Raw genomic sequence first — 23545 nt, 5'->3', positions numbered from 1 at the left:
GTGATTTATAGTACTTTAAAAAAGATTAATAACTAGAAGCTAATAATAATTGAATTAAGTAATGTGCATATGACTGTAGGAAATGGTGCAACTAGCTACGCCAATAATTCTGCCCATCAATGAATTTTTTCTTGGCAACCAATACTTTTCATAAAAAATGTTCATACTTCTCTGTGTGTTTTCTTGGCCATAATGGTGCGTGTTCTAAATTGATACAGGATTATTTCCAGCTGTGTTAGATAACTTCAGTGCCAATGTCTCTGTGGATGGGAATTGATCTGTGAATCTTGTCTGTGGTATACTGCTGGTAAGACAATCCTCTTCTTCATTTCTTATTTTTGATTTTTGAAATATGAACATCAAAAGTGGTTCTATTTTGTTACTGTTTTCTTTGCCATTGAATTCTTTTCACAATTTTTCATTATGTTCTAGGTTGAATATCAAATCATAAAATTTATTTTTCTGAGAAATTCGCTCCTTTTCACTCAAATATTGGACATTAGTAGAATTAGTTTTTTCCTTATTTTTCCATAGTCCGTTGATTGGTGGATTAGATCAATATTTAAGGATTTTATTATAAAGATTAGAAACTAGTGTTAACTGGTATATTTCTTCAACAAAATAGAATGATAAAACATTGATTAATTTTTTTTAAGTTTTGAAGGATTAGACTCAGTGCTGGTTGCTTATTTGTATGAGTAATGGACAAAGCTTGGATGTCAAAGAACAGATTATCACATGAATATGAGGTTGGGGTAGACTCTTTTCTGCAATTTGCAATGCAAAATGCCAACGATCCAAATGAAATACCTTGCCCCTGCACAAGATGTGGTAATCTACAGATGAAAGATGTTCGCACTATAAGGGCACATTTGTGTTCTAATGGCATGGATTTAACATATCATACATGGATTTGGCACGGGGAAAGATCTACGGTCATGAACCCAATGAATGATAGTGATCAAGTAGGACCAGATGAACACAAATATTTTGCCGAGGAAACTATAGATATGGTACATGATGCATATGATAGCTATGCTGCGAATCCAAGCCAATTTCATAAGATACTTGAAGATGCCGAGAAACCTTTATACTCTGGATGCACAAAATTTACAAAGTTAACAGCACTTGTGAAATTATTTAATTTGAAAGCAAAATATAGTTGGAGCGATAAAAGTTTCACTGACTTGCTAAGTTTGTTAGGAGAAATGCTTCCTGATCACAATGAATTTCCTTTATACTACTATGATGCAAATAAAAGCTTCAGTGCATTAGGAATGAATTATGTGAAAATACATGCTTGCCCTAATGATTGTATCTTGTACCGAAAAGAGTTTGAGGACTTGTCCAATTGTCCTATTTGCGGTATGTCTAGGTGGAAGTTGGGTAATAATTCTGTGGTGAATGAAGGTACTCCTGCAAAGGTTCTTTGGTACTTCCCACCTATTCCTAGATTTCAAAGATTATTTCGGAACAAAGAGGTGTCTAAAGAGTTAACTTGGCATGCTGATAAAAGAATTTGTGATGGATACTTGCGTCATCTAGCTGATTTGCCGGCTTGGAAAGTAGTGGATCACAAATGGCTGGATTTTGCATCGGAGTCAAGAAATCTTAGATTGGCCATATCAGCAGATGAGATCAATCCCCATAGTTTGATGAGTTCTGCATATAGCTGTTGGCCAGTTGTGATGATCACTTACAACCTTCCTCCATGGTTGTGTATGAAGAGAAAATTTATGATGCTGACTTTATTGATTTTTGGACCCAAACAACCTGGAAATGATATTGACGTTTATTTAGCACCTCTAGTTGATGACTTAAAATGTTTATGGGAGATAGGTGTTGATGCATATGATACATATCGGAAAGAATATTTCTCGCTCAGAGCTGTCTTACTATGGACAATCAATGATTTTCCTGCTTATGGGAACATGTCAGGTTGTGTTGTGAAAGGATATCAAGCATGCCCTATCTGTGGGGAAGAAACATATTCGACCAGGTTGAAGCATAGTAGAAAAATGTCATATACAGGTCATCGAAGGTTTCTTCCTAGAAATCATCCTTACCGAAGGCAAAAAAAAGCTTTTAATGGGAAACAAGAGTTTAACCCCGCACCAAAACCATTAACTGGGCTTGAAGTGTTGGAAAGAGTTGATAAGATTAACTATCGTGCGGGAAAAATGATTGGGAAGCTTCAGCGCAAGGAGTTGGAAACAAAATCATGTTGGAAAAGAAAATCCATATTCTTTGAACTAGAGTATTGGAAACATCTACATGTTCGACATGTGCTTGATGTGATGCACATTGAAAAAAATGTTTGTGAAAGTCTTATTGGTACGCTACTTAATGTTCCAGGAAAAACAAAGGATGGGATAGCCGCTAGACTAGACCTTGTGGAGATGAATGTGAGGACTGATTTGGCACCAAAGACGGAGGAGAATAGAACTTTTTTGCCAGCAACTTGTTTTACACTAAGTAGGACTGAGAAAAGAAAACTTTGCAATTCTTTGTTTGGAATGAAAGTCCCGACAGGTTACTCCTCCAATGTTAAAAATCTGGTGTCAATGAAGGACTTAGAACTTGTTGGCCTCAAGTCACATGACTACCACACTTTGATGCAACAATTGTTTCCAATCGCCATCCGCGATGTCTTGCCTAAACATGTTAGAGATACTATCATCCGGTTGTGTGGGTTCTTCAATGTTTTATGCAATAAAGTGATAGATGTCTCAAAGTTGGATGGTCTGCAAAGAGAGATTGTTACCCTATTGTGTATGCTTGAAAAATATTTTCCACCATCGTTTTTCGATATAATGGTTCATTTAACTGTCCATCTTGTGCGGGAGGTAAAATTGTGTGGACCTGTTTGGTATAGGCAGATGTACCCATTTGAAAGATTCATGAAGATCTTGAAAGGCTATGTGCGAAATCGCAATCGGCCAAAAGGGTGTATAGCCGAATGTTATGTTGCTGAAGAGGCTGTGGAATTTTGCTCTGACTACATGTCTAACGTTCATACAATTGGGATCCCAACAAGTCATCGACAATTACAACTTACTAGGCCTTTATCTGGTGCCGTAGTGTACTCCACTAGCCTTGATGAGTTGCATCAAGCGCATCGTTATGTGTTGGAAAATGATGTTGACGTTGATCCATATATCGAGTAATTTCTCTAACATATTAGTAATTTCTTTCAACTTTTTTGATCTATTGTTTAACATAAACACATTTATTTTTTTATTAGGGAACACATGACATTTCTGAGTGAAAAATTTCCCAATAAAGCTAAGTCCAAAAAGTGGTTACAAGATGAGCACAACCGCGCGTTTGCTAACTGGTTACGTGACCGTGTAAGTGTCATAAGCATTGAAATATAAGTTTTGAAGTTCGTGACAAAATTTATCACATTGTGAAATATAGGTTGGAAGTGGTGTTGGTCATTCCACCTGTCAAATATCAGAAAGATTAAAGTGGATAGCCCGTGGACCTAGCAATCAAGTGTTAAAGTACTCTAGCTATCTGATTGATGGGGTAACTTATCATACCAAAGAGTGTGATGATAGACGAGTTTTTCAAAACTCTGGAGTAAGCTTAATTGCAAAAACCATGCAAGTTGCCAGTGCAAAGGACAAACATCCAGTTGTGTCAGACATGATTTTCTTTGGAGTCATTCAAGAGATATGGGTACTCGATTACCACAAATATCAAGTTCCAATGTTTAAATGTAATTGGGTTGAGAATAATAACGGTATTAAAGTTGATGATCTTGGTTTCACGTTGGTGAACTTGAAAAGAGTTGGATTCAAATCTGACTCTTTTATCTTAGCCAATCAAGCAAAGCAGGTGTTTTATGTTGAAGATCCTCAAGATCCTACATGGCATGTTGTACTTACTACTCCTACCAAGGAGTACATTGAATTCATATCTGAGGATGTGTTGGAAAACTCTGTAATTCATTATCAATCTTTTACTAGAGGATTTCTACCAATGGAACCATTGGATGTTGATGAAAAAGATGAAAATGAACCACCATGCATTCGTGAAGATTGTGATGGAACTTGGGTTGACAATGCATAATGTAACCCACTGAAATCCTTTTTTTACTGTTTAGTATATAAATCTCGTTAATCTATTTTCTTTGTATTTTATCTTGAAATTTATAGTTCGTTTTCATTATCACTCTTTATTTCGTTTTAATACGTATGCCTAAGAAGATGTCAACTTTTGCAGGAACTGTCATTGGGGAAACTTGAGGTCTGATTTGGCATTGAATAATCTTCTAATTTCTGGCACTATGGAAGCTCGTGAACAGTTTCGTAAGGGTTATCACAATGGTAAAGCTGCTGAAAACAATGAGGCAGAACCGGTGGAATCTACTGTGACCGAGATGACAAGAAGTTCTAGAGGTCGTACACGTTTGGATAAGGTCGTTAGGCAAAGGGTGCAGGGAGTTAGAAAGGATGTAATGTTCAATAAAATTGGACAGCCAATAGGAGAGTTTGCGGCTGAAATGCAGAGTTATATAGGAGTTCTCGCTCGAGAAAAGATTAAGATCAGTTACAAGAATTGGAAGCAAGTTCCAAGTGATGTTAAAGAGTTAATATGGGAATCAGTTAATGTAAGTAAGAAGTATTTGACAGTTTAAATAATTTAAATGTTATGTATGGGTTGATATATACTTTTCTTTACAGCTGACATACAATGTTAGCCCAAGCTGGAGGAAGGGCTGTTTGCATTCAGCGAATAGTAAGTGGCGGCAATACAAGGCGCATCTAACTGAGAAGTTCATTTTCTCGAAGTTTGATAACCAGAGGAGTTGAAAGAACCGCCAAGTGGCTACGGTATTCCACGGGATGATTGGAGTTCCTTTGTAATCACTCGCATGTCCGTTGACTTCATGGTAAGATCGATTATTAATTACTTCTTAAAAACAATTTAACATGTCATTATTATATATACCGATACATTAAAACATGTGGAGAATTATCTAGAACTTAAGTGCTGAGCAAAAGAAGAGAAGAAAGCAGAACATATACCCACATCGGCTTTCCCGTAAAGGTTATGCATAATTTGCTGATGAAATAGTAAGTATTTTTTTCATAGCCTATCTTCTATAACAATGGCAATAATTTGATATTTTTTATCTTGTTTGAAGGCAAGTGAATTATGTGATGATGATGATGTCAATCGGGCTCTTATTTGGAAGAAAGGACGGGTGAATAAGGAGGGTGAAGTTGAAGGAGATGATCTGAAAATGAAAATAGAAAAGATTGTATGTAATAAGTACATGAATCCAATAGTATTTATTCAAGTAAACTGTTTTTTGGTAAAAAATAATTTCTTGTGCTTGACAGGATGAATATGTGAAGAAAAAACGGGATGGTAAGTTGCAATTTGAAGGGTCAAAAAAGGTTATCCTTTCAAATGTACTTGATTTAGAAGAGCATGGTGGACGTGTCAGGGGTGTTGGAGGTCATATAACTCCAACTGTCTACTTTAATGTTGGTACATTATGGAAGAGGCCTACTGGTGATGGACACTTATTGATGCAGCATAAAAAAGAGTTATCAGAGGCAAAACTATTGATTTCAGAACAATCTACTCGCCTTGCAGATCAAGACGAACGCATAAAAAAGTTGGAAGAAATGTTCAAAAATGGTGCATGCGCCTCTGAGATTGAAGAGAAAGGTAGTTGCTCCGTAAAGTTACATCTCAGGAATGAAGACAAAATCAAAACAAAAAAGAGTGCCCCATATTATGCAACTTTCATTGATGATGACATGCAAATTCTGAGCAAAGACGATTTCTTGCAGGTATTGCCTACGCTACTGTTATTATGTAATTGAATGAATGTCACCCGGGAGTTGAATCAATTTATAACATGATGAAACTTTGTTTTATAGGGCAAGTTGGTTACGTTGACACTGGAATCTAATATTGTAGTTGCATACGGTACAATTGTTCATGTCAATGGAGGTGGTTTGAGTTTTCTTCAAATGTTCTGATTTTGGGTTTGCCGACAATGGCAAATCATCTTTCTTTGATGTTGCAGCCTTCCCCACCTTATGAGCAGACAAAGATAGTGCTTTAAGTTTCACTCCCTTATCTTTCGCGTGAATTGACTTGGTAGGCTTCTTGGTAAAAAGTCCGATGCTATAGTTTTTTCCAGTCTTCTGAGCTCTCAATGCAGCGACTTTTGACTTATGTTTCCTATTGATTGTGCATTATTGATACGAGATAAATTTTCAAAGAATGAGTTTGAGTTGTATGTGATGTATCTTGGGCCACATGGAAAGATTTCTGTTAGATTAAACATGAACAACTTAAGCAACATGTCTCGATTAAGATTGATTGGGTGATGCCTTATTTGATTGAATTCCATAAAGAAAGGGATGTAAGTTTGATATTTAATAGAGATAATCAACTAAGGAAAAAACATGGAAGAAACCGTGTGTGGGAGTCTTTAGACTTGATGTGGTGCAGGGTACGACGAACTCAATGGATGTTTTAGTGTGGCTCTGAAATATTTTTAGCTGCCATGTTACACAACTTAATTTTTTTTTTAACATGGAAGAAACCACGTATTGTTGTTTTTTTTGCATTTCTTGATTGGAAAGAAAATCTTGAGGTGGGCTGTGGTTTGGCCTGTTTCTTTGAGATGTTTACTGTGTGTGGGAGTTTCTTGAGTAGCCATTCCAAGTTAAATCTGAAAGCCTTTTTCATTCTGACACAGGTAATTTGTTTATTTCGACATTATTGATCCATAATTGTTTTCGACATTATTGCTCCATAATTTCGTAATTGGCTTGTAACACTATTTGGTATTTGCTGTTACTTGTAGTTTTGGCTGTCGGGTGACTGGAAGTCATGTCGGGCATGGGTATGAAGCTGTGGAATGAACTTGCTGTTTTGGGAATGTGGAATGAACTTGTTGTTTTGGGAAATTGAGGAGAAGCGCTTTGTTTCAAGATCGAACTCTTAACAATTGAGGAGAAGCTGTTTTTGAATTTCAATGATCGAAAATACTTGTAAATTGGTCAGATAAGTAGATCTATATTTTTTGTACAACTTCCATGACATGTTGGGTTCGAAATTACTAGCGCTACAATTTCTATAAAAGTATTTAGATGTATGTCACAGCTTTTGAGACTTGAAGATATATATTATTTCACATATTTTATGTATGTAGTAAATATTTTATTTTGTATGGGTATATACCACTAATTAAAATAGACAATGGTTTTTTAATTCATTGTGAATAATAGCTCTTGCGGAAAGGCAATTTAAGACAATGGTTATAAACTGTTGTTAAAAATAACATACGACAACGGTTTTAAAACGTGGTTGAATAATAAGCAAACGACAACGGATATAAGAAGTTGCATATATGTTGTCGTAACCTACATAAGACATCATTTTTAAAATGTGGTTATTTCTAAACATACGACAACGGATATAAAGTGTTGCAAATCTGTTGTCGTATGCTAACATAGACAACGGTTTATAACTGTCGTAAAATACAACTTAAGACAACGGTTATAAACCGTGGTCAAAAGGTGTGGTATGCCAACATAGACAACGGTTTATAACTGTCGTAGAAGACAACTTAAGACAACGGTTATAAACCGTGGTCAAAAGGTGTGTACCACAACAGATATTTAATGTTGCATATCTGTTGTCAAATGTCGGAATCCACAACGGATATAAACCGTTGTCGTATGTTATACCTACCACAACACCTAAAAGTACAACGGTTTTTCGACCCCTACGACAACGGATTAAAACCGTTGTCGTTTCCAGTTTTTCTTGTAGTGTGAAAAACGTGACTTTGGTCAGAAAATGTAAGTTCACCTTGGCTCGTAAAATATCGATTGTACGGATCCTATTTGAGTACATGGGGAAAAGTTCTACACCGAATGTTGGTGGGAGCCACCTCTTTAGCCTACGATATTCACTTCAGAATCATGAACAGTCACTGCATTTCTCTTGACATAATACTTGATACTGATATGTTATTATTGATATCTGGCATCTCATATTGAAATACTGCACTGATACTGTTTGTCTCGTTATAAATAAATAAATCCAATTTATTCCCTCACTAAGTGTTTAAAAACGTAACCTCTATTTTCTTTCTGTATATTGAAAAATTTCAGATATAGGATTTTGGGATCTTGAGTAAGATCGACATTGTGGATAATGAAAAGTGGGTTTAGCTGCTGTGATGACACGAGTGCTTGTGATTGTTTTAGTATTTTGATTATTATATGTGTAAAAGGATTGATTATGCTTCCGCTACTGTACTTTTGATTGTACTGGATTTAACTGCAAGACGGGGGCTTACAATTACTATATCACTAAATATCATCTAAAAGCCTTAACTAAGCTAATAGATACTCCCAAACTATTTATAGGATCTCATGTATACGTCCATCCGTCGTCAGCCCTTTGTTGTCGAATGCCCCTAAAACTTGGGCACCACTCCGCTATAACTCCGGAGCACCTCGCCAATGCCCGGACCACTCCAAAGAAGGATGGAAAGCTCCAAAACCCCACACAACCAGAGAGAAAGGATGTGGAAATGGTGTACAAAACTGAATCTCGGATTCCCTATTTATATTCAATTCCTCTTTGGAAGCTCCGAACTCACATGCCAGCCACGTTGCAGAAATGCAATGATCGAAAGTTCCGAACTCACCTTCGAACGTTTCGTTCTCTAGCATGTCCGAGTGAGTTGACACATCGATAATGTGCATAGCCTAAATGCGATCAGAAGCTCCGATTGTACTTTGGAAGTTCCAAACTTACCGTAGCTTCCGAATGCCTTCGCCTCTTCTAAACCTTCGGTCCCTCCGATCCTTACCATGATTGGGTTTGGACTTTTCGAACCACCCGAGCCCAAATAAGATCATTTACCACTTTTGTACATCTGGATTCGATTTCTTGGTCCGTTTGACATAATTAAAATCCTTAAATTATGTTTTACTTGTTCTAAACACATTTAATGAATTTAATCTTGTAAAAATGGAGCTAGGCTAATATATTCTCCCCCACTTAAGAGATTTCGTCCTCGAAATCAGGTCTTAATTAAAAAGATTAAACACTGAATTAAAAATCCTTTATTAAAACTGAACATTTACAAATTACACTTCTGAAATAAAAAGTATAATCAAAATAACTCAGGATGTTCCAAATGCATGCGGATCTCTAGCTCCCAAGTGACTTCCTTTGTGCCTCTGCGCTGCCACTGAACTAGAACAAGAGGAATGATCTTGTTCCGCAAAACATTGTCCTTATGATCCAGGACATGCAACGGTATCTCAACATATGCCAGATCTGTATCCAACTGTACCTCTGACGGCTGTAAAACATGATACTCATCTGCCACATATCGTCGCAGCAGTGACACATGGAATACATCATGGATACTAGACATATACGGTGGTAGTGCTAATATCTAAGCTAAATATCCAATACTTTCTAAGATTTCAAAGGGACAAATGAATCTCGGAGATATCTTTCCTTTGAGACCGAATATCAAAATCCTGCAAATGGTGAAACTCTCAAGAATACCTTCTTTCCCACCTCAAACTGCAAAGGTATACGCTTGGTATTCGCATAACTGGCCTGATGATCCTGTGCAATTCTTATATGCTTCTTGATCTGATCAACTATATTTGCAGACTGCTGTACTAACTCTGGTACTTCTACTTGTTGTTCCCCAAATTCCTCCCAAAATAGTGGAGTACAACAACCCCGCCCGTACAACACCTCAAAAGGTGCCATCCCAATACTGCGGTGGTAGCTGTTGTTGTACGCGAATTCAATCAATGACAAATGATCTTGCTAAGCTGGACCAAAATCCATATTACAAGCTTGCAACATATCCTCAAGAGTAAGGATAGTGAGTTCCGTCTGTCCATCTGTCTCCGGGTAATATGCGGTACTCAAATTGAGTGTAGTGCCCAGAGCACGCTGAAAACTCCCCCACAATTTGGAAGTAAATCTAGGGTCCCTGTCACTGACGATGCTCACTGGTACACCATGGAATCGTAAAATATCCTGAATGTTCAAACAAGCCATCCGGTCAATAGTGAAATCTCGGTTATATGGAAGATTATGTGCTGAATTGGTGAGTGGATCTACCACAACCCAGATAGCATCACAGTTTCGTGAGGACATCAGCAATTAGGTCACAAAATCCATCATGATAAACTCTCATTTCCACTCCGGAATCGGTAAGCTATGCAACAATACTCCGGGTCGTCGATGTTCAGCCTTAACCTGCTGACACATCAAGCACTTGGACACATACTGATATACACTCCGCTTCATTCCTTTCCGCCAAAACCGAGTCTGTAAATTCTTGAAGATCTTGTTGCTCCCCGGATGAGTACTCAACTTGGTACGATGAGCTTGAGATAAAAGCTCATCCCTTAGAGTATCATCCTCTGGTACCACGCGACCAGACAAACACATAAACCCATCTGACTGATAGTGGAATCCGGACGTACTATCCCTATTGTCCATTCGATCCAACCGTTGAATCTTTGGATCAGACATCTGAGCATCTCAAATCTTAGAAGATAAGGCTGGCTCAAATAGAATTGCAAACATCTGTATTCTCTCTAAACCCTTCTTGTGCTTAAAGGTATAACTCGAAGAACAACAATCCTTAATCACACTGGAGATATGACAAGTTTGAAGTGAAGACACTCGCACCTTAAGACTCAAAGCATCCGCGGTCAAGTTAACATCACCCGGATGATATTAGATTTCGCAATCATAATCCTTCAGCAAATCCATCCAAAGTCTCTGCCTTATGTTCTACTCTGCCTAAGTAAATAAATACTTGAGACTCTTGTGATCAGTGAATATTTCAAATTTTTCGCCATAAAGATAGTGGCGCCAAATATTCAGTGCAAAGATAATAGTTGCCAGCTAAAGAATATGAACCGGATAATTACCCTCGTGAACCTTCAACTGTTTAGAAGCGTACGCAATCACGTGTCCATTGTGAGTCAACACACAACCCAAACCACGCAAAGAAGAATTGGTATACACGACGTATCCTCCAAAACCAGACGGTAATGCCAACACTGGCAAAGAAGTCAACCGTCGATGTAGTTCACAGAAATTCTCTTCACACTCAGAATACCATTCAAAGGTCACACCCTTACGAGTAAGATGTGTCACGGGTCGAGCTAGCTGCGAAAAATTCGCGATGAAGCGACGGTAATACCCTGCCAGACCCAAAAAACTATGAATCTCAGAAACTGACGTCGGACGCGGCCAATTTAACACAACCTCAATCTTGATCAGATCAACTGAAACTCCCTGACAGGATATGACATGGCCAAGAAACACCACACGATTTATCCAGAACTCACACTTACTCAGTTTTGCGTAGAGCTGCCTTTCCCGAAGAATCTGCAAGACAAAACTCAGATGATATGCTTGCTCATTCACACTATGTGAGCACACCAGAATATCATCAATAAATACCACCACGAACTTGTCTAAGTATTCCGTGAAAACACATTTCATTAAATCCATGAATAAAGCCGGCACGTTAGTCAATCCAAACGACATCACCAAGAATTTGTAATGCACGTATCTTGTCCAGAACGCAGTCTTGGCTATATCTCGATCTCTCACTCGCATCTGATGATAACCCGATCTCAAATCAATCTTGAAGTATAGTGAAGTACCCTGTAACTGATCGAATAAGTCATCAATACGAGGTAAAGGATACTTATTCTTGATGGTCACGCGGTTCGACTGACGATAATCGATACACAGTCGCATAGACTCATCATTCTTCTTCACAAAGAGAACAGAAGCTCCCCACGGAGATACACTAGGCTAAATGTATCCCTTATCTAAGATATCCTGCAAATGATTCTTAAACTCACACATATCTGAATGATCCAGACGATACGGTGCTCTCAAAATAGATGATGTACTTGGCATCAGATCAATGCAAAACTCAACTTCTTGAACAGGAGGGAAACCCGGAATCTCATTAGGAAAAACATCAGGGAATTCATTAAAAACACGAAAACTCCCTATACCAACACTCTCAGTGGAAAAATCAACTGCATAGATGAGGTAGCCTTCCCGTCCAAACTCCAGAGCTCGACAGGCTCTCAAAGCAGATACCAATGGCATTGGGGGTCGCACTCCCTCACCATAGAAAAACCAGCTATCACCACCGACCGGGTAAAACTGTACCAGTCTCTGGTAACAATCCACTAAAGCTCGGTATGTGGTCAACATATCAATTACCAAAATGCAATCAAAGTCCTCCATTGCTAATACCATGAGATTCGTTATCAGAACATTACCCTCAAACTCTAAGGGACAACCAAGAACTAGGCGTTTAGCCAACATTGAGTGACCAGTCGGGGTCAAAATAGAAAGCACTATCTCTAGAGCAATAAAAGGTAACTTGTGAAGCTTGACAAAACGTACAGATATGAAGGAATGAGATGCACCAGTATCAATAAGTACAAAAACAAGTATACCGTATAAAATAAATGTACCCGCAATAACCCTCTCATTATCCTTCACTGCCTGGTTATGGTTCAGCGCAAAAACCCGACTAGCATAATGCAGTCGCTGATTAGATCCTCCCGCTGATTGCCCTGATGGCCTCTGCTGAATGGTAGCCTGGGAGCCTAAACCTGAACCCCCTGCTCCCCCAACCTGTGGACAATACTTCTTAAGATGACCAATCTATCCGCAACAAAAAAAATCTCCTGAAGCTTTGTGGAATCTGTCCGTCGGATGGTTCTTACCACAGTGGTCACACTTGCCTTTCTTCCCGAAATGCATCACACCACCAGATCCATTAGAAAAAGTAGAAGAAGTAGACTTCTTAAAGGACTGAGATCGGGGACCCAAAGAACTCGTGGGTCGAGAAGACTAAAGTGACCTAACATGATTCACGCTAATCTCTGCTTTCCGACACCGGTTCACCAAAACTTCGTACAAAGTGGGATTATCACACACCGTGACTCGGTCAAAAATCTCCTGGTTTAGCCCCTGCAGGAAATGATCATACTTCGCCTCAGAATTGATGCCAATATGTGGACAATACGAAAAAAGATCAATAAACTTCTGCTGGTACTCGTCCACAGACAAATATCTCTGATTCAGATTAAGCAACTCAATGGTCTTTGCCTGGCAAAAATCTAGAGGAAAATACAGCTGACGGAAAAATCTGCAGAAATCTGGCCACCAAACATGTCCCTGCTCATGAAGCAATGGTGTGGACGCGGACGTCCACCACTTACGAGCACGTCCCTCTAACAGAAAAGTAGTAACCTATATATTTTGATCCTCAGAGCAATCGAAGACACGAAAACAACTCTTCATACGCTCAAGCCACTCCTCTGCTACCTCGGGCGTCTCTCCTCCTATCAAAGGCTTCGGGCCTATCTAAACCTATGAATCTCAAAATAAGGCATGTGCTCTCGATGGTAACGATGTGCACGGGGAAATCTAGGAGCATAATCTTCGCTCTAGCGGCCAACACAACCCTGACTCTCCTCATCTCTATCGGGCATCTGAAAATACAATGCTCATCAAAACCCAAAGAGCCAAAACTAATTCCCAGATTTATTTTAAGCATTCTCTGATACCATAAATTTAGTGACTCGTACCGTGATCACCTACTACTTAAAACTTAAGCATGCAATAATTATTAATCAAACATAATCAGATAATTAACAGCGGAAACTAAATTAAAGTTATACAGCCCAAAATAAAGAGATCTTTAATACAACCATATTGAATAAATTATTCCCAAAACCAACATCCCTGAAAACGATACACAAACACTGCAACGGAAAAATCCTCACGCTAGCAACCTCGGCGTCTAGGATCTCCCAGCATCTCCTGCGCTATCCAACCTGAGGCCTGCCCCATCGAATAAGGTGTCCAAATATCACAGAAATAAAGGACGTGAGCGAACTACGCTCAGTAAGAAAGTATGAGTATACAAATATTATGTGCATGAATGAAAGTGTACGGGTTACCAAGACTCGAGGTAAAGAATCTCTAGTCAAGAACAAACTCGGGCCCTAGGTATGTAGCACTCTGCGCCATCGCACTACTAGGTGGCTCACATACACGACATTTGATATAGGTGACCGGATCACGAATCTACGTGTCCAACCATCCACTAACAGGATAGGTTAAAAACCCTACTATAGGATATTACAAGGGTAAAAGCTCAAGATGATCATACATAAAACATAATAATGTGACATAATATATGCAGATAAAATCATTCCATATAAATAATGCAACACATAATATATGCATACTCAGTCAGGGTATCTCGAACAGTACTTTCGTACCTTAATAATATTAGGCAAGCTACACTAGCTCTACAGTCCAAGCCTATAATCACAAGATTACTATATCACTAAATAGCATCTAAAATCTTTAACTAAGCTAATAGATACTCCCAAACTATTTATAGGATCTCAAGTATACCTCTATCCTTCGTCAGCCCTTTGTTGTCAAATGCCCCTAGAACTTGGGCACCACTCCGCTATAACTATGGAGCACCCGCCAATGCCCAGACCACTCCAAAGAAGGCTGAAAAGCTCCAAAACCACACACAAAACGAGAGAAAGGATGTGGAAATGGTGTACAAAACTGAATCTCGGATGCCCTATTTATAGACAGAGTTTGGAAGCTCCGAACATCTCTTCGGAAGCTCCGAACTCGCATGTCAGTCACGTTGCAGAAATGCAACGATTGGAAGCTCCGAACTCACCTTCGAACGTTCCGATCTTCTGCGTGTTCGAGTGAGTTGACACGTCGATAAAGTGTATGACCTAACTGCGATTGGAAGCTCCGATCGTACTTTGGAAGTTCCGAACGTACCATAGATTTTGAATGCCTTTGCCTCTTCCGAACCCTTCGGACCCCCCGATCCTTACCATGATTGGGTTCCGACCTTCCGAACCACCCGAGCTCAAATAAGACAATTTACCAATTTTGGACATTCTGAATTCGATTTTTTGGTCCGTTTGACATAATTAAAATCTCTTAATTATGTTTTACTTGTTTCAAACACATCTAATCAAATTAATCTTGTAAAAATAAAACTGAGCTACTACATGCTCTTTCTTTAATAAAAATGTATGCTTCTTGCAACAGACTTATATTTGAAATCCGTCTTGATAATATATATAATCTGAGCAATATGTTTTCTCAACAGTCTTGATGCATTAACTGTTTTATGAAGTCTGACTGGACAGTTATAATTCTCGTCTGCTTCGTCTTGACTTCTTTGTCTCGATTGCTTCGTCTCAACTGCTTTGTCTCGACTGCTTCTTCTTGATTCCATATTTTTTGACAAATACCAAAACTTTTCCAAAAATTTTTCCCCTTTTTGGTTTTGACTAAACTAAGCAGTTCTTCATGCCTTTGAAATATTTTCTTTTGATCATCAGAGGCTTTCTTGTAATTACCCCTTAACGTGATGAGTTGCGACTTCAACTTCTTTTCTTGAGAATCCTTGTGTTTCAAAATATTTATTATGTCTCTTCGATATCTGCAATATCATTAAAAATATCAAATTTAACTCTTCACATACTCTAAATCAGTCTTATAAATAGACACGATTTATACAACTTAAGTTATCATCAGAAAATTCATAACAAATTTATCATAAAAGATATTATAAAGTTATGTGAGACAGTAATTGCTGAAAATATTTTGTCTCTGAAGGAAACAATAAAGGATGCTGCAAGTTCACAAATTTATGCCTTATTCTTCAGTTGTAGTGGGAATAATTACAATAATTGAAGCAAAATTCAAGCTGCGGCTTAAAGTGAATAGATTTGAAGACATCTTTACTCCAAATAATGTCTTTCTCCTCACACATATGAAAGATCTACAAAATCTGGAGAAATCTTCAATTCCTGCAGTTTTTCTAGATTCATCTATTGGTGATCTAGCCACCAGAATATATTTTTGGAAACTAGTTGTAGAAATGGAAATGTATATTATAAAGAATAAAATTTTATTTCCATATTCTACTAATTATTTTATTAAATGAAAATTATAATGATTCTAACTGTTTCTCTAGGAATTCACTCATAATAAATACAATTTCCGCTTTTCATATATCTCTTCGATCTCTTGAATTTCTCTTGGGAATAGATAACATATATTACTCTTCAAATTAAAATGGATCTATAAATTTGTTCAGATTTTATATAATCGAACATATCAACAAAATTTAGCACATAAATCATGGAATCAATCATCAAAGGTACGAAATAATTGTTGATTTGAAAATAAGTTCTCTTGATATCAGAATCAATATGATGAAGCTGCATGAAGTTATTTCATTTCTCCTCCTATGGCCGATCAACTTGCTAGAAAAAAAACAAAGTATATTCAAAAGATTGGTGCTTCCAATCTTGAGGACATTTTCTCAAAAGAAGGTGTAACTCATTTAAAGTTTTTAAAAAAACTTCAAGTACTGAGGAAGATCACCAATTCTTCCATTTATCAACAGTCAGCATTAGCAGAATTGATCACTGAAATTTCATATTGGATGATGGTTGTTGAGTGGGAAATATATTTTTGTACTAATTAAATTATTATGAATAAAATAAAGTTTATCTAAATTGCTTTTGTATGAATTCAATTTATTTATTTTATAGCATGATATCAAATTTCAATAATAAATAGATGAAAAATTAAGAAAGTTTAGTCTTGATTTTGGTGTGTTTGAGAAAGCTTCAAAAAGCATTTCATTCAGCAGTCTTTTTGCACTAATTCAGAGATTCCTTCTAACTGTCATTCCCTCTAAATCAGATGATTCTTCTTTTGTTCCTACAAACATTATTACAAATTTTTCTATAGTACCCAAATTTATGTGGGTTCTTGATGGATTATTCCTTTGGGAATCCATACTTTGATCAACCTAACATGTCGATTATTTTTTGTATCCCATAAAGTTCTTGATTTGCATCGTGTGTGTTTGTCAGAAGAATAATGTGCACTAGATAAAGAATAATTTTCATTATGAGATCTAATGCTTGATCTTGCATTGTATGTCTGTTTATATCCTTTTTGAACTAGTTTTATATGAAATTATTCAGTCATTTTATGTAGTGACCCGCACGGATCACCTACTAACTAGCAGTTTTAAGCATGAAAGTTGCTTAATATAAAATAACAGGAATATTTCAAACTTAAACAGAGTTTATTGCATGGAAACTAAAATCCCATAATTACAAGAAAACCGGCAAGATACAATCGGTAAAACCACACCAAATGTTTATTCCCAAATATATACAGATTGTAGTAAAAATTCCAGAGCATCCTGAACCTGCAGCTAACCCTGCCTCGATCCACTCGTCCCGTCCAACTTCAGATCTGCCCCGTGGAATGGGGTGTCCAAGATATAGCCAGGACGTGAGCGACTAATGCTCAGTACGTAAATATGAGTAAACATACATATATGATGCATGCAAGTGTGATGACTTGGTAAATGGTCATCTATCAAGTCATGCTCAGACTAGGCGCCCTGAGTGTAGTACCAGCTGGGAGTCAAACCACGGGGTATATACGCACTCGTCTAGATCACCGTAGTATCAGTGTCCGCTCATACGGTAACTTTCGGTGTCAGACACTATGAACAGGTGTAGAGCTGAGCGACTCTACTATCATGGCTATCTCAAAAGAAATAGGTTCAACGTGTATGTGCATATGACATATGAATATAAAAGTAGTAAAACATATATCATGCCACATAAATGCAACATATAAGCATGTATACTCACTGGATATCTCATTCAATACTTACGTACCTCTAATAGTAGATCAAGTCAATCAGAGTCTAGGTTCCAAGCCTACAGTCAAATATATATTGTATCACTGATCATGCTCTACAAGCCTTAACTAAGCTAACTTATACTCCTATAAATTAAATATGATTCTCGGACCATACCTTCATCCATTTTTAGCCCTCTGATGTCGAAACTCTAGTTTCTACTCTTAACTGGATGCTATTAGTCCAGTGCCTTACTTATACCATCGGGACCTCAATATACTATTGATTAAAGAAGGGAATTACTTGAATTGTACTTCAAATCATCGTCTGAAGACCCTTATTTATATGCCAGCAATTGGGGAGTTCGGATGATCCAATCAGGGGTTCGGATCGTCCGAACTATGCATGTCTGCCATGTTTCTGAGTGGCTGAGTTCAAATGGCTTGAACTTGGGTTCGGATTGTCCGAATTGCATGTGTATGTATTCCACGTATAAGAGCATTTTGACACCTGGTTCCCTGCTGAGATCGGATGGTCCGAACTGGAGCCGAACTCCTGCATCTGAGTTCGTATGGTCCGAACTAGTTCGGTCCTTCCGAACTCATTTGGGTGCTTCCGAACTGTCTGAGACCCCCAGGACCCTTCATACCATTTTTGGGAGTTCCGGAGCTGATTTTCCACTTATATTAACCAAATAATGACTCTTTAATCATGTTTTTCCACTTTTAAAATTATATATCATATCATAACATGTAAAGTTGAACTTGGGTTACTACATTTAAATGTAGTGATCCGTCTGGTAATTCTGAAGTCCAACATTCATATTTCCATCTCATTTAATCCCTTGATCATGTATTTAGTAACACCTCAATCGTGTTTATCATTTAATTAACATAAAACAAGGTATGGGTTACTACATTCTCCCCAACTTAAGGAATTTCGTCCTTGAAATTTAAGTCTGGGTAATCAATCAAGGAACTAAAACATCCAAGTTTATTCATTCAAAGATAATGTACATGTCATACATATACTTAAAATATACTTTTTATTTCATACGTATCCACAGAATAAACAGAAAACAACTCAAGGTGTTCTGTCCGCATTCGGCTCTCAAGTTCCCAAGTTGCTTCTTCAACACCTCTACGTTGTCATTGTACCATCACCAATGGTATGTGTTTATTTCTGAGGACCTTCTCTTTCCTATCAATAATCTTCAGTGGTCGTTCCATGTATGAAAAATCAAGTTCAAGCTGCACATCAGTCGGATGTATCACATACGAATCGTCAGCTATGTATTGTCAAAGCAATGATACGTGGAAGACATCATGGATACCAGATAGATATGGCGGTAAAGCCAATCGATAAGCCACATCTTCTACCTTTTCCAGTATCTCGAATGATCCAATATATCGTGGTGACAACTTGCCTTTCACAACAAAATGCATTACCTTTCGAGAAGGTGATACCCGAAGAAAAACATGTTCTACAGGCTCAAAATGCAATGACCTACGATAGATGTTGGCATAACTTTCTTGCCTATCTTGGGAAGCTTTAATCCTTCGTTTGATCAAATATAACTTGTCCGCAACTTGTTGCACCAATTCTGGTCCCTCCACCCGTCGTTCACCAACCTCATCGCAGAAAAGAGGTGTACGGCAATGACGACCATACTATGCTTCGAATGGAGCCATACCGATTGTGGGGACCTCGGGTGCTAATCTCATCTTAAGGAGAAATTAATAAATAAGCATGATTAATGAGACAATAATAATTCAATCTGAATAAAATTAATCAGAACATTTGGCGACACAAAACTATACATTTGGCGACGCAAAAACACGTCCCAGAAAGAACCAATTTGTTTTTTTCAGGACCCCATGCGCGCCCGCGCCCCTTTTCAGGCGGGCCCGCGCATGGGTTTTGGACAGAATCTGGAAAAATGATAAACATAACAGTTGTAGATCTTTATCTTAGCTTTCCAAAGACGCCAACCGCACCCTAATCGGAATTTTCAGTATAGAGTTATACTCATTCTACCAAGAAGGATTAGTCCAGAAATTTACAAAAATTATCAAAGGCTACAACAAAGATCAAAGTTGCTAGGGCTATTTCAAATCTGAAAAATTGCATACATAAACTCAACATGTCCCAAGCATAAACACATGCATATCTAGACATAACAAAAATCGCATACATTTTTCTAAGGTGCAAGACAATAAATTCAATTTTAAGTTTTCAAAGCTCAAACTAAACCAACACCTTTCTAACATGCATTTTGAAGCAATCTATTCTTAGCCCGAAGTCACCACATGCTAATCTTTCTCAATCTCGAGCTATCCAAGCCATTTCTGACTCGCTCAAACCCCAAACCTGATGCAATGCACACATATAAAAAAATCAACAGTCGGATAACTACGGTGAGAATACATCTCAGTATGAACAACATGCATATAAATTATTTGAGTATATGAAATATATATGCTATCATAATCTTAAATCTCAAACATGTAAGAACATGTAAATCATAGAAGTATAAACGATTCCTAAATTCTTATAGCACATCAATTCATCAAGCATACAAACACATTCACATCTGGAATGACATATAATAACATGCTAGCATTTATAAAGGCATATTCTAAACCATAGAAATCTCTAGGTTAATGCATAAATGCAATGCAAGTTTTAGGAAATAGGTTATCAAGTCTGATAACAAACAAATCTCGGTTCTTGGGATCCCGGGGAATAAATCTTTAACTAACCACCAACTCACCCAATCGTGGTGGCGTTAAATATCTCAATTTCCCTGACTTTGGTGCAACTATAGTGAGTCTTCTAGCTCTGGAAGTAAATCTACATTCCGTGCCACACAACTACAGTCCTCCAAACGTTATATGCACTCTAGGCCAATCATCCCTCTGTGCTTTTTAAGGTAGGGTTCAAGATGAATGCAACATAATTTTGATGCATTAAATCATAAAAATACTGATAAAAATCTTGAACATACAATTCAATAATCATTCCTAGCAACAATATCAAATAAATCACATAAGAGCACTTAACCAGATAAGTATGTGATTTTAGGAAAACTCGAAAACCACCACGTTCTCGAGTTGTTCTACCTGCCGAGGATAATGTCGGATCATACCTTTATTCTGATTCAAGTATCTGAACTCGTGTAAGTATTGATCAGACACAACTATCAAATTTATTTTCTTCACAATCTGCTCCAACTCTTAGTTGCTTTCATTTTGGATTCGATATTCAAACGGCTTGAACACGTCGATTCGACTTCTAGAACTTCAATTTCCAATTGAAATAAAGTGTAAACCATGCTCCATATCATTATCAATATGATATTTATTGCTATGTTGAGTCTATAACTGAAATCGGATTAAAATGCAAACCGGCGGCGTAACGGTTTGAAATCGATAATTCCAAATGGTTAAACATCAATCTTATTAATCATCTCAACTCAATACTAACATCAATTCATCAGCTCAATTTCGAAATCCCATAGATAAAAATTTCAGAATTTCAAAAATCATTCCATAATTCAAAAACATGCTCAAACGACGATCTTTTCTCGATCCGTCTTAGATATGCTATCGTCGTATATGCTAGAACACATTTATACAATCAAATATTAATTCTAACAACTTAAAATTCAAACATGGTAGAACTTCATAAAACTTACGTTAAAACGTAGCACTCGGAGCCGTGATCGCAAATATACGATCAATCGAAAATTCTACCAGGTGGATCAAAAGATATCGGAGCTTGAAAGGTCAAAATTGAACTTAAAACCCTTCTTTCCCTTTCTATCGTTTTTATTCTGCCCACCATCTGAAGAATACATGAATCTTAATATATATATTACACGTGTGATTCTCACTTGCAAGGGAATTGCACTTTGGTCCCTAAACTTATTCATAATTGTAAATCAGTCCCCGGACAAGCGATTTAATTCAATTTCAATCCTAAATAATTTAAAAATATTATAATTTAATTCTAAACTCTATAAATTCTCCAATTAAATATTCTTGAATTAAAATTAAACCATTTCGGACCTTATCGCCTTTTAGTCCTTGAACTTCTCAATATTTGCAAATTGGTCCTTGCTCTTATTTCATCCTCAAATTAAATCCTTGATATTTCTAATCTTTGAATTCACATATTAAATTCCATAAATTTCAATTCAAATAATTTTAATCTTTTAATTATAGAATTTCGGATATTAAAATCTTACAATCTGAAAATCCTCAAATTAAATATTTTCGACCCGAAATAAAATTTATAATTTCTCAAATTCTTCAAAGTAATATTTTCTCATATTCGAAATTTAAATCTCAAATCCCATAATTAAGAACTTAATATTTTTCGGGCCTTACAATTCCCCCATCTAAGGAATGAATTCGTCCTCGAAATCGCATTCGATCGTATTACTGAATCTCGTAAGCTGTATAGTTGACTGAAATAATACTTACTTCAATTCTGTAAGTTTTAAATATCTATTCTGATATCTTCTCTTATTCTTCTATCTGATCGCTTCTTCAATCATGTTTATTCTCATATAATTACTGAGTCAACTTATATTTAAGTTGCTCTTTCTCATAATCTAACTCTGCATCGGTTAGTCTGCTTCCCTTAAAATCTTATCGACTTCTGTTTTATCTGAATTGAATGCACATACATATTCTAGCTGATATTCTTCATCTTATGCATATGGATCACATTTCTTATATCTGATGAGTAGTAATCAATAAGTTAGATTAAATACTCACAAGAATCAATTATTGATTCACTTCTGAAATCTCTCTCTAAATTGGATAGTGTTCTAAAAACAAATTTGCTTGTTGATCATTATGTTCAAGTTTCAAAATCTATTTTTGTTTCTCATTTGATAATTCTGTCTATGCTGCTCTGTTCTTATTCTGTTCAAAGCAATCTTCACATTCTCTAACTTTTCTTGACTCATATCTGGTCTGATAGCTAATACTTCTGAAATATCATTTCAATATAAAGACAATTCTGCTTTTCTTATCATCTAAAAATCAAAATACTGTCTCTATATCTATCAGATAGATGTCACAAGAATTATAGTAATCAAGTGACAAATAATCAATCAACTAGTACCAAATCTAGTACTATAGTTCTGAGCATATCCTCGGAAATCTGGATAATCACATCTGATAGTCCACTAATCGGAGGATGGTATAATGAAATATCATACAACCAAACACTCATAACATTTGACAATCAGTGCCAAAATCTAGAAAACAATTCTAAAGTCTTTATCTTGACAATAGATTTCAATAATTCTTGTAACCTGATCATCTTGCTAACTTCGTAACAGGTAACCTCTTTATGTCTGTATCATGTCTAATACATAATATTCTTGAATCTATCGAAATATACTACAATCTAAATTTCAAAATCATGACTATTTGAGTAGATTCGAACTAAAATCTTTCAAAAAGTTGATCTTCTTTCAGCTCTTATGTAACTAATCTGTTACAGAAACCACTTGGGTTCTTCTTTTCTGCTTCTTTTACTGGAATTTTAGTATTGGTAATGTCAATTCTGTCGTATTTGCTTTCATTTCTTTCACCAATACTGATTTCCAAGTACTAACTACATGTAAGTCATACATGTTTATACAACTGAATGAATATTAACTCTGTTGTCATATGCCTCTTTCAGAATCTGATATTCCATATCTAGAATATCTGGCAT

At 36.8% G+C, this 23545-nt stretch overlaps 2 protein-coding genes across 2 annotated transcripts; one reads left to right on the top strand and one right to left on the bottom strand.

Annotated features, from left to right (window-relative positions):
- Positions 1-701: 701 nt before the first annotated feature.
- On the top strand, positions 702-3167 carry LOC140874331 (uncharacterized). The gene has a single exon (XM_073277610.1). The coding sequence runs from the start codon at positions 702-704 to the stop codon at positions 3165-3167; it is 2466 nt and encodes an 821-aa protein (XP_073133711.1).
- A 7774-nt stretch (positions 3168-10941) lies between these two features.
- On the bottom strand, positions 10942-13558 carry LOC140874330 (uncharacterized). The gene is made up of 4 exons (XM_073277609.1): positions 13405-13558; positions 12943-13310; positions 12163-12708; positions 10942-11718 (listed from the first exon to the last, which is right to left on the bottom strand). The coding sequence occupies exons 1-4, from the start codon at positions 13556-13558 to the stop codon at positions 10942-10944; spliced, it is 1845 nt and encodes a 614-aa protein (XP_073133710.1).
- Positions 13559-23545: the final 9987 nt, after the last annotated feature.

The sequence above is a fragment of the Henckelia pumila genome, chromosome 1 (genome assembly GCF_033568475.1).
Source record: "Henckelia pumila isolate YLH828 chromosome 1, ASM3356847v2, whole genome shotgun sequence".
NCBI lineage: Eukaryota > Viridiplantae > Streptophyta > Magnoliopsida > Lamiales > Gesneriaceae > Henckelia > Henckelia pumila.
The sequence above is the reverse complement of the archived record's forward strand: the minus strand, read 5'-3'. Positions and strand labels throughout refer to the sequence as shown.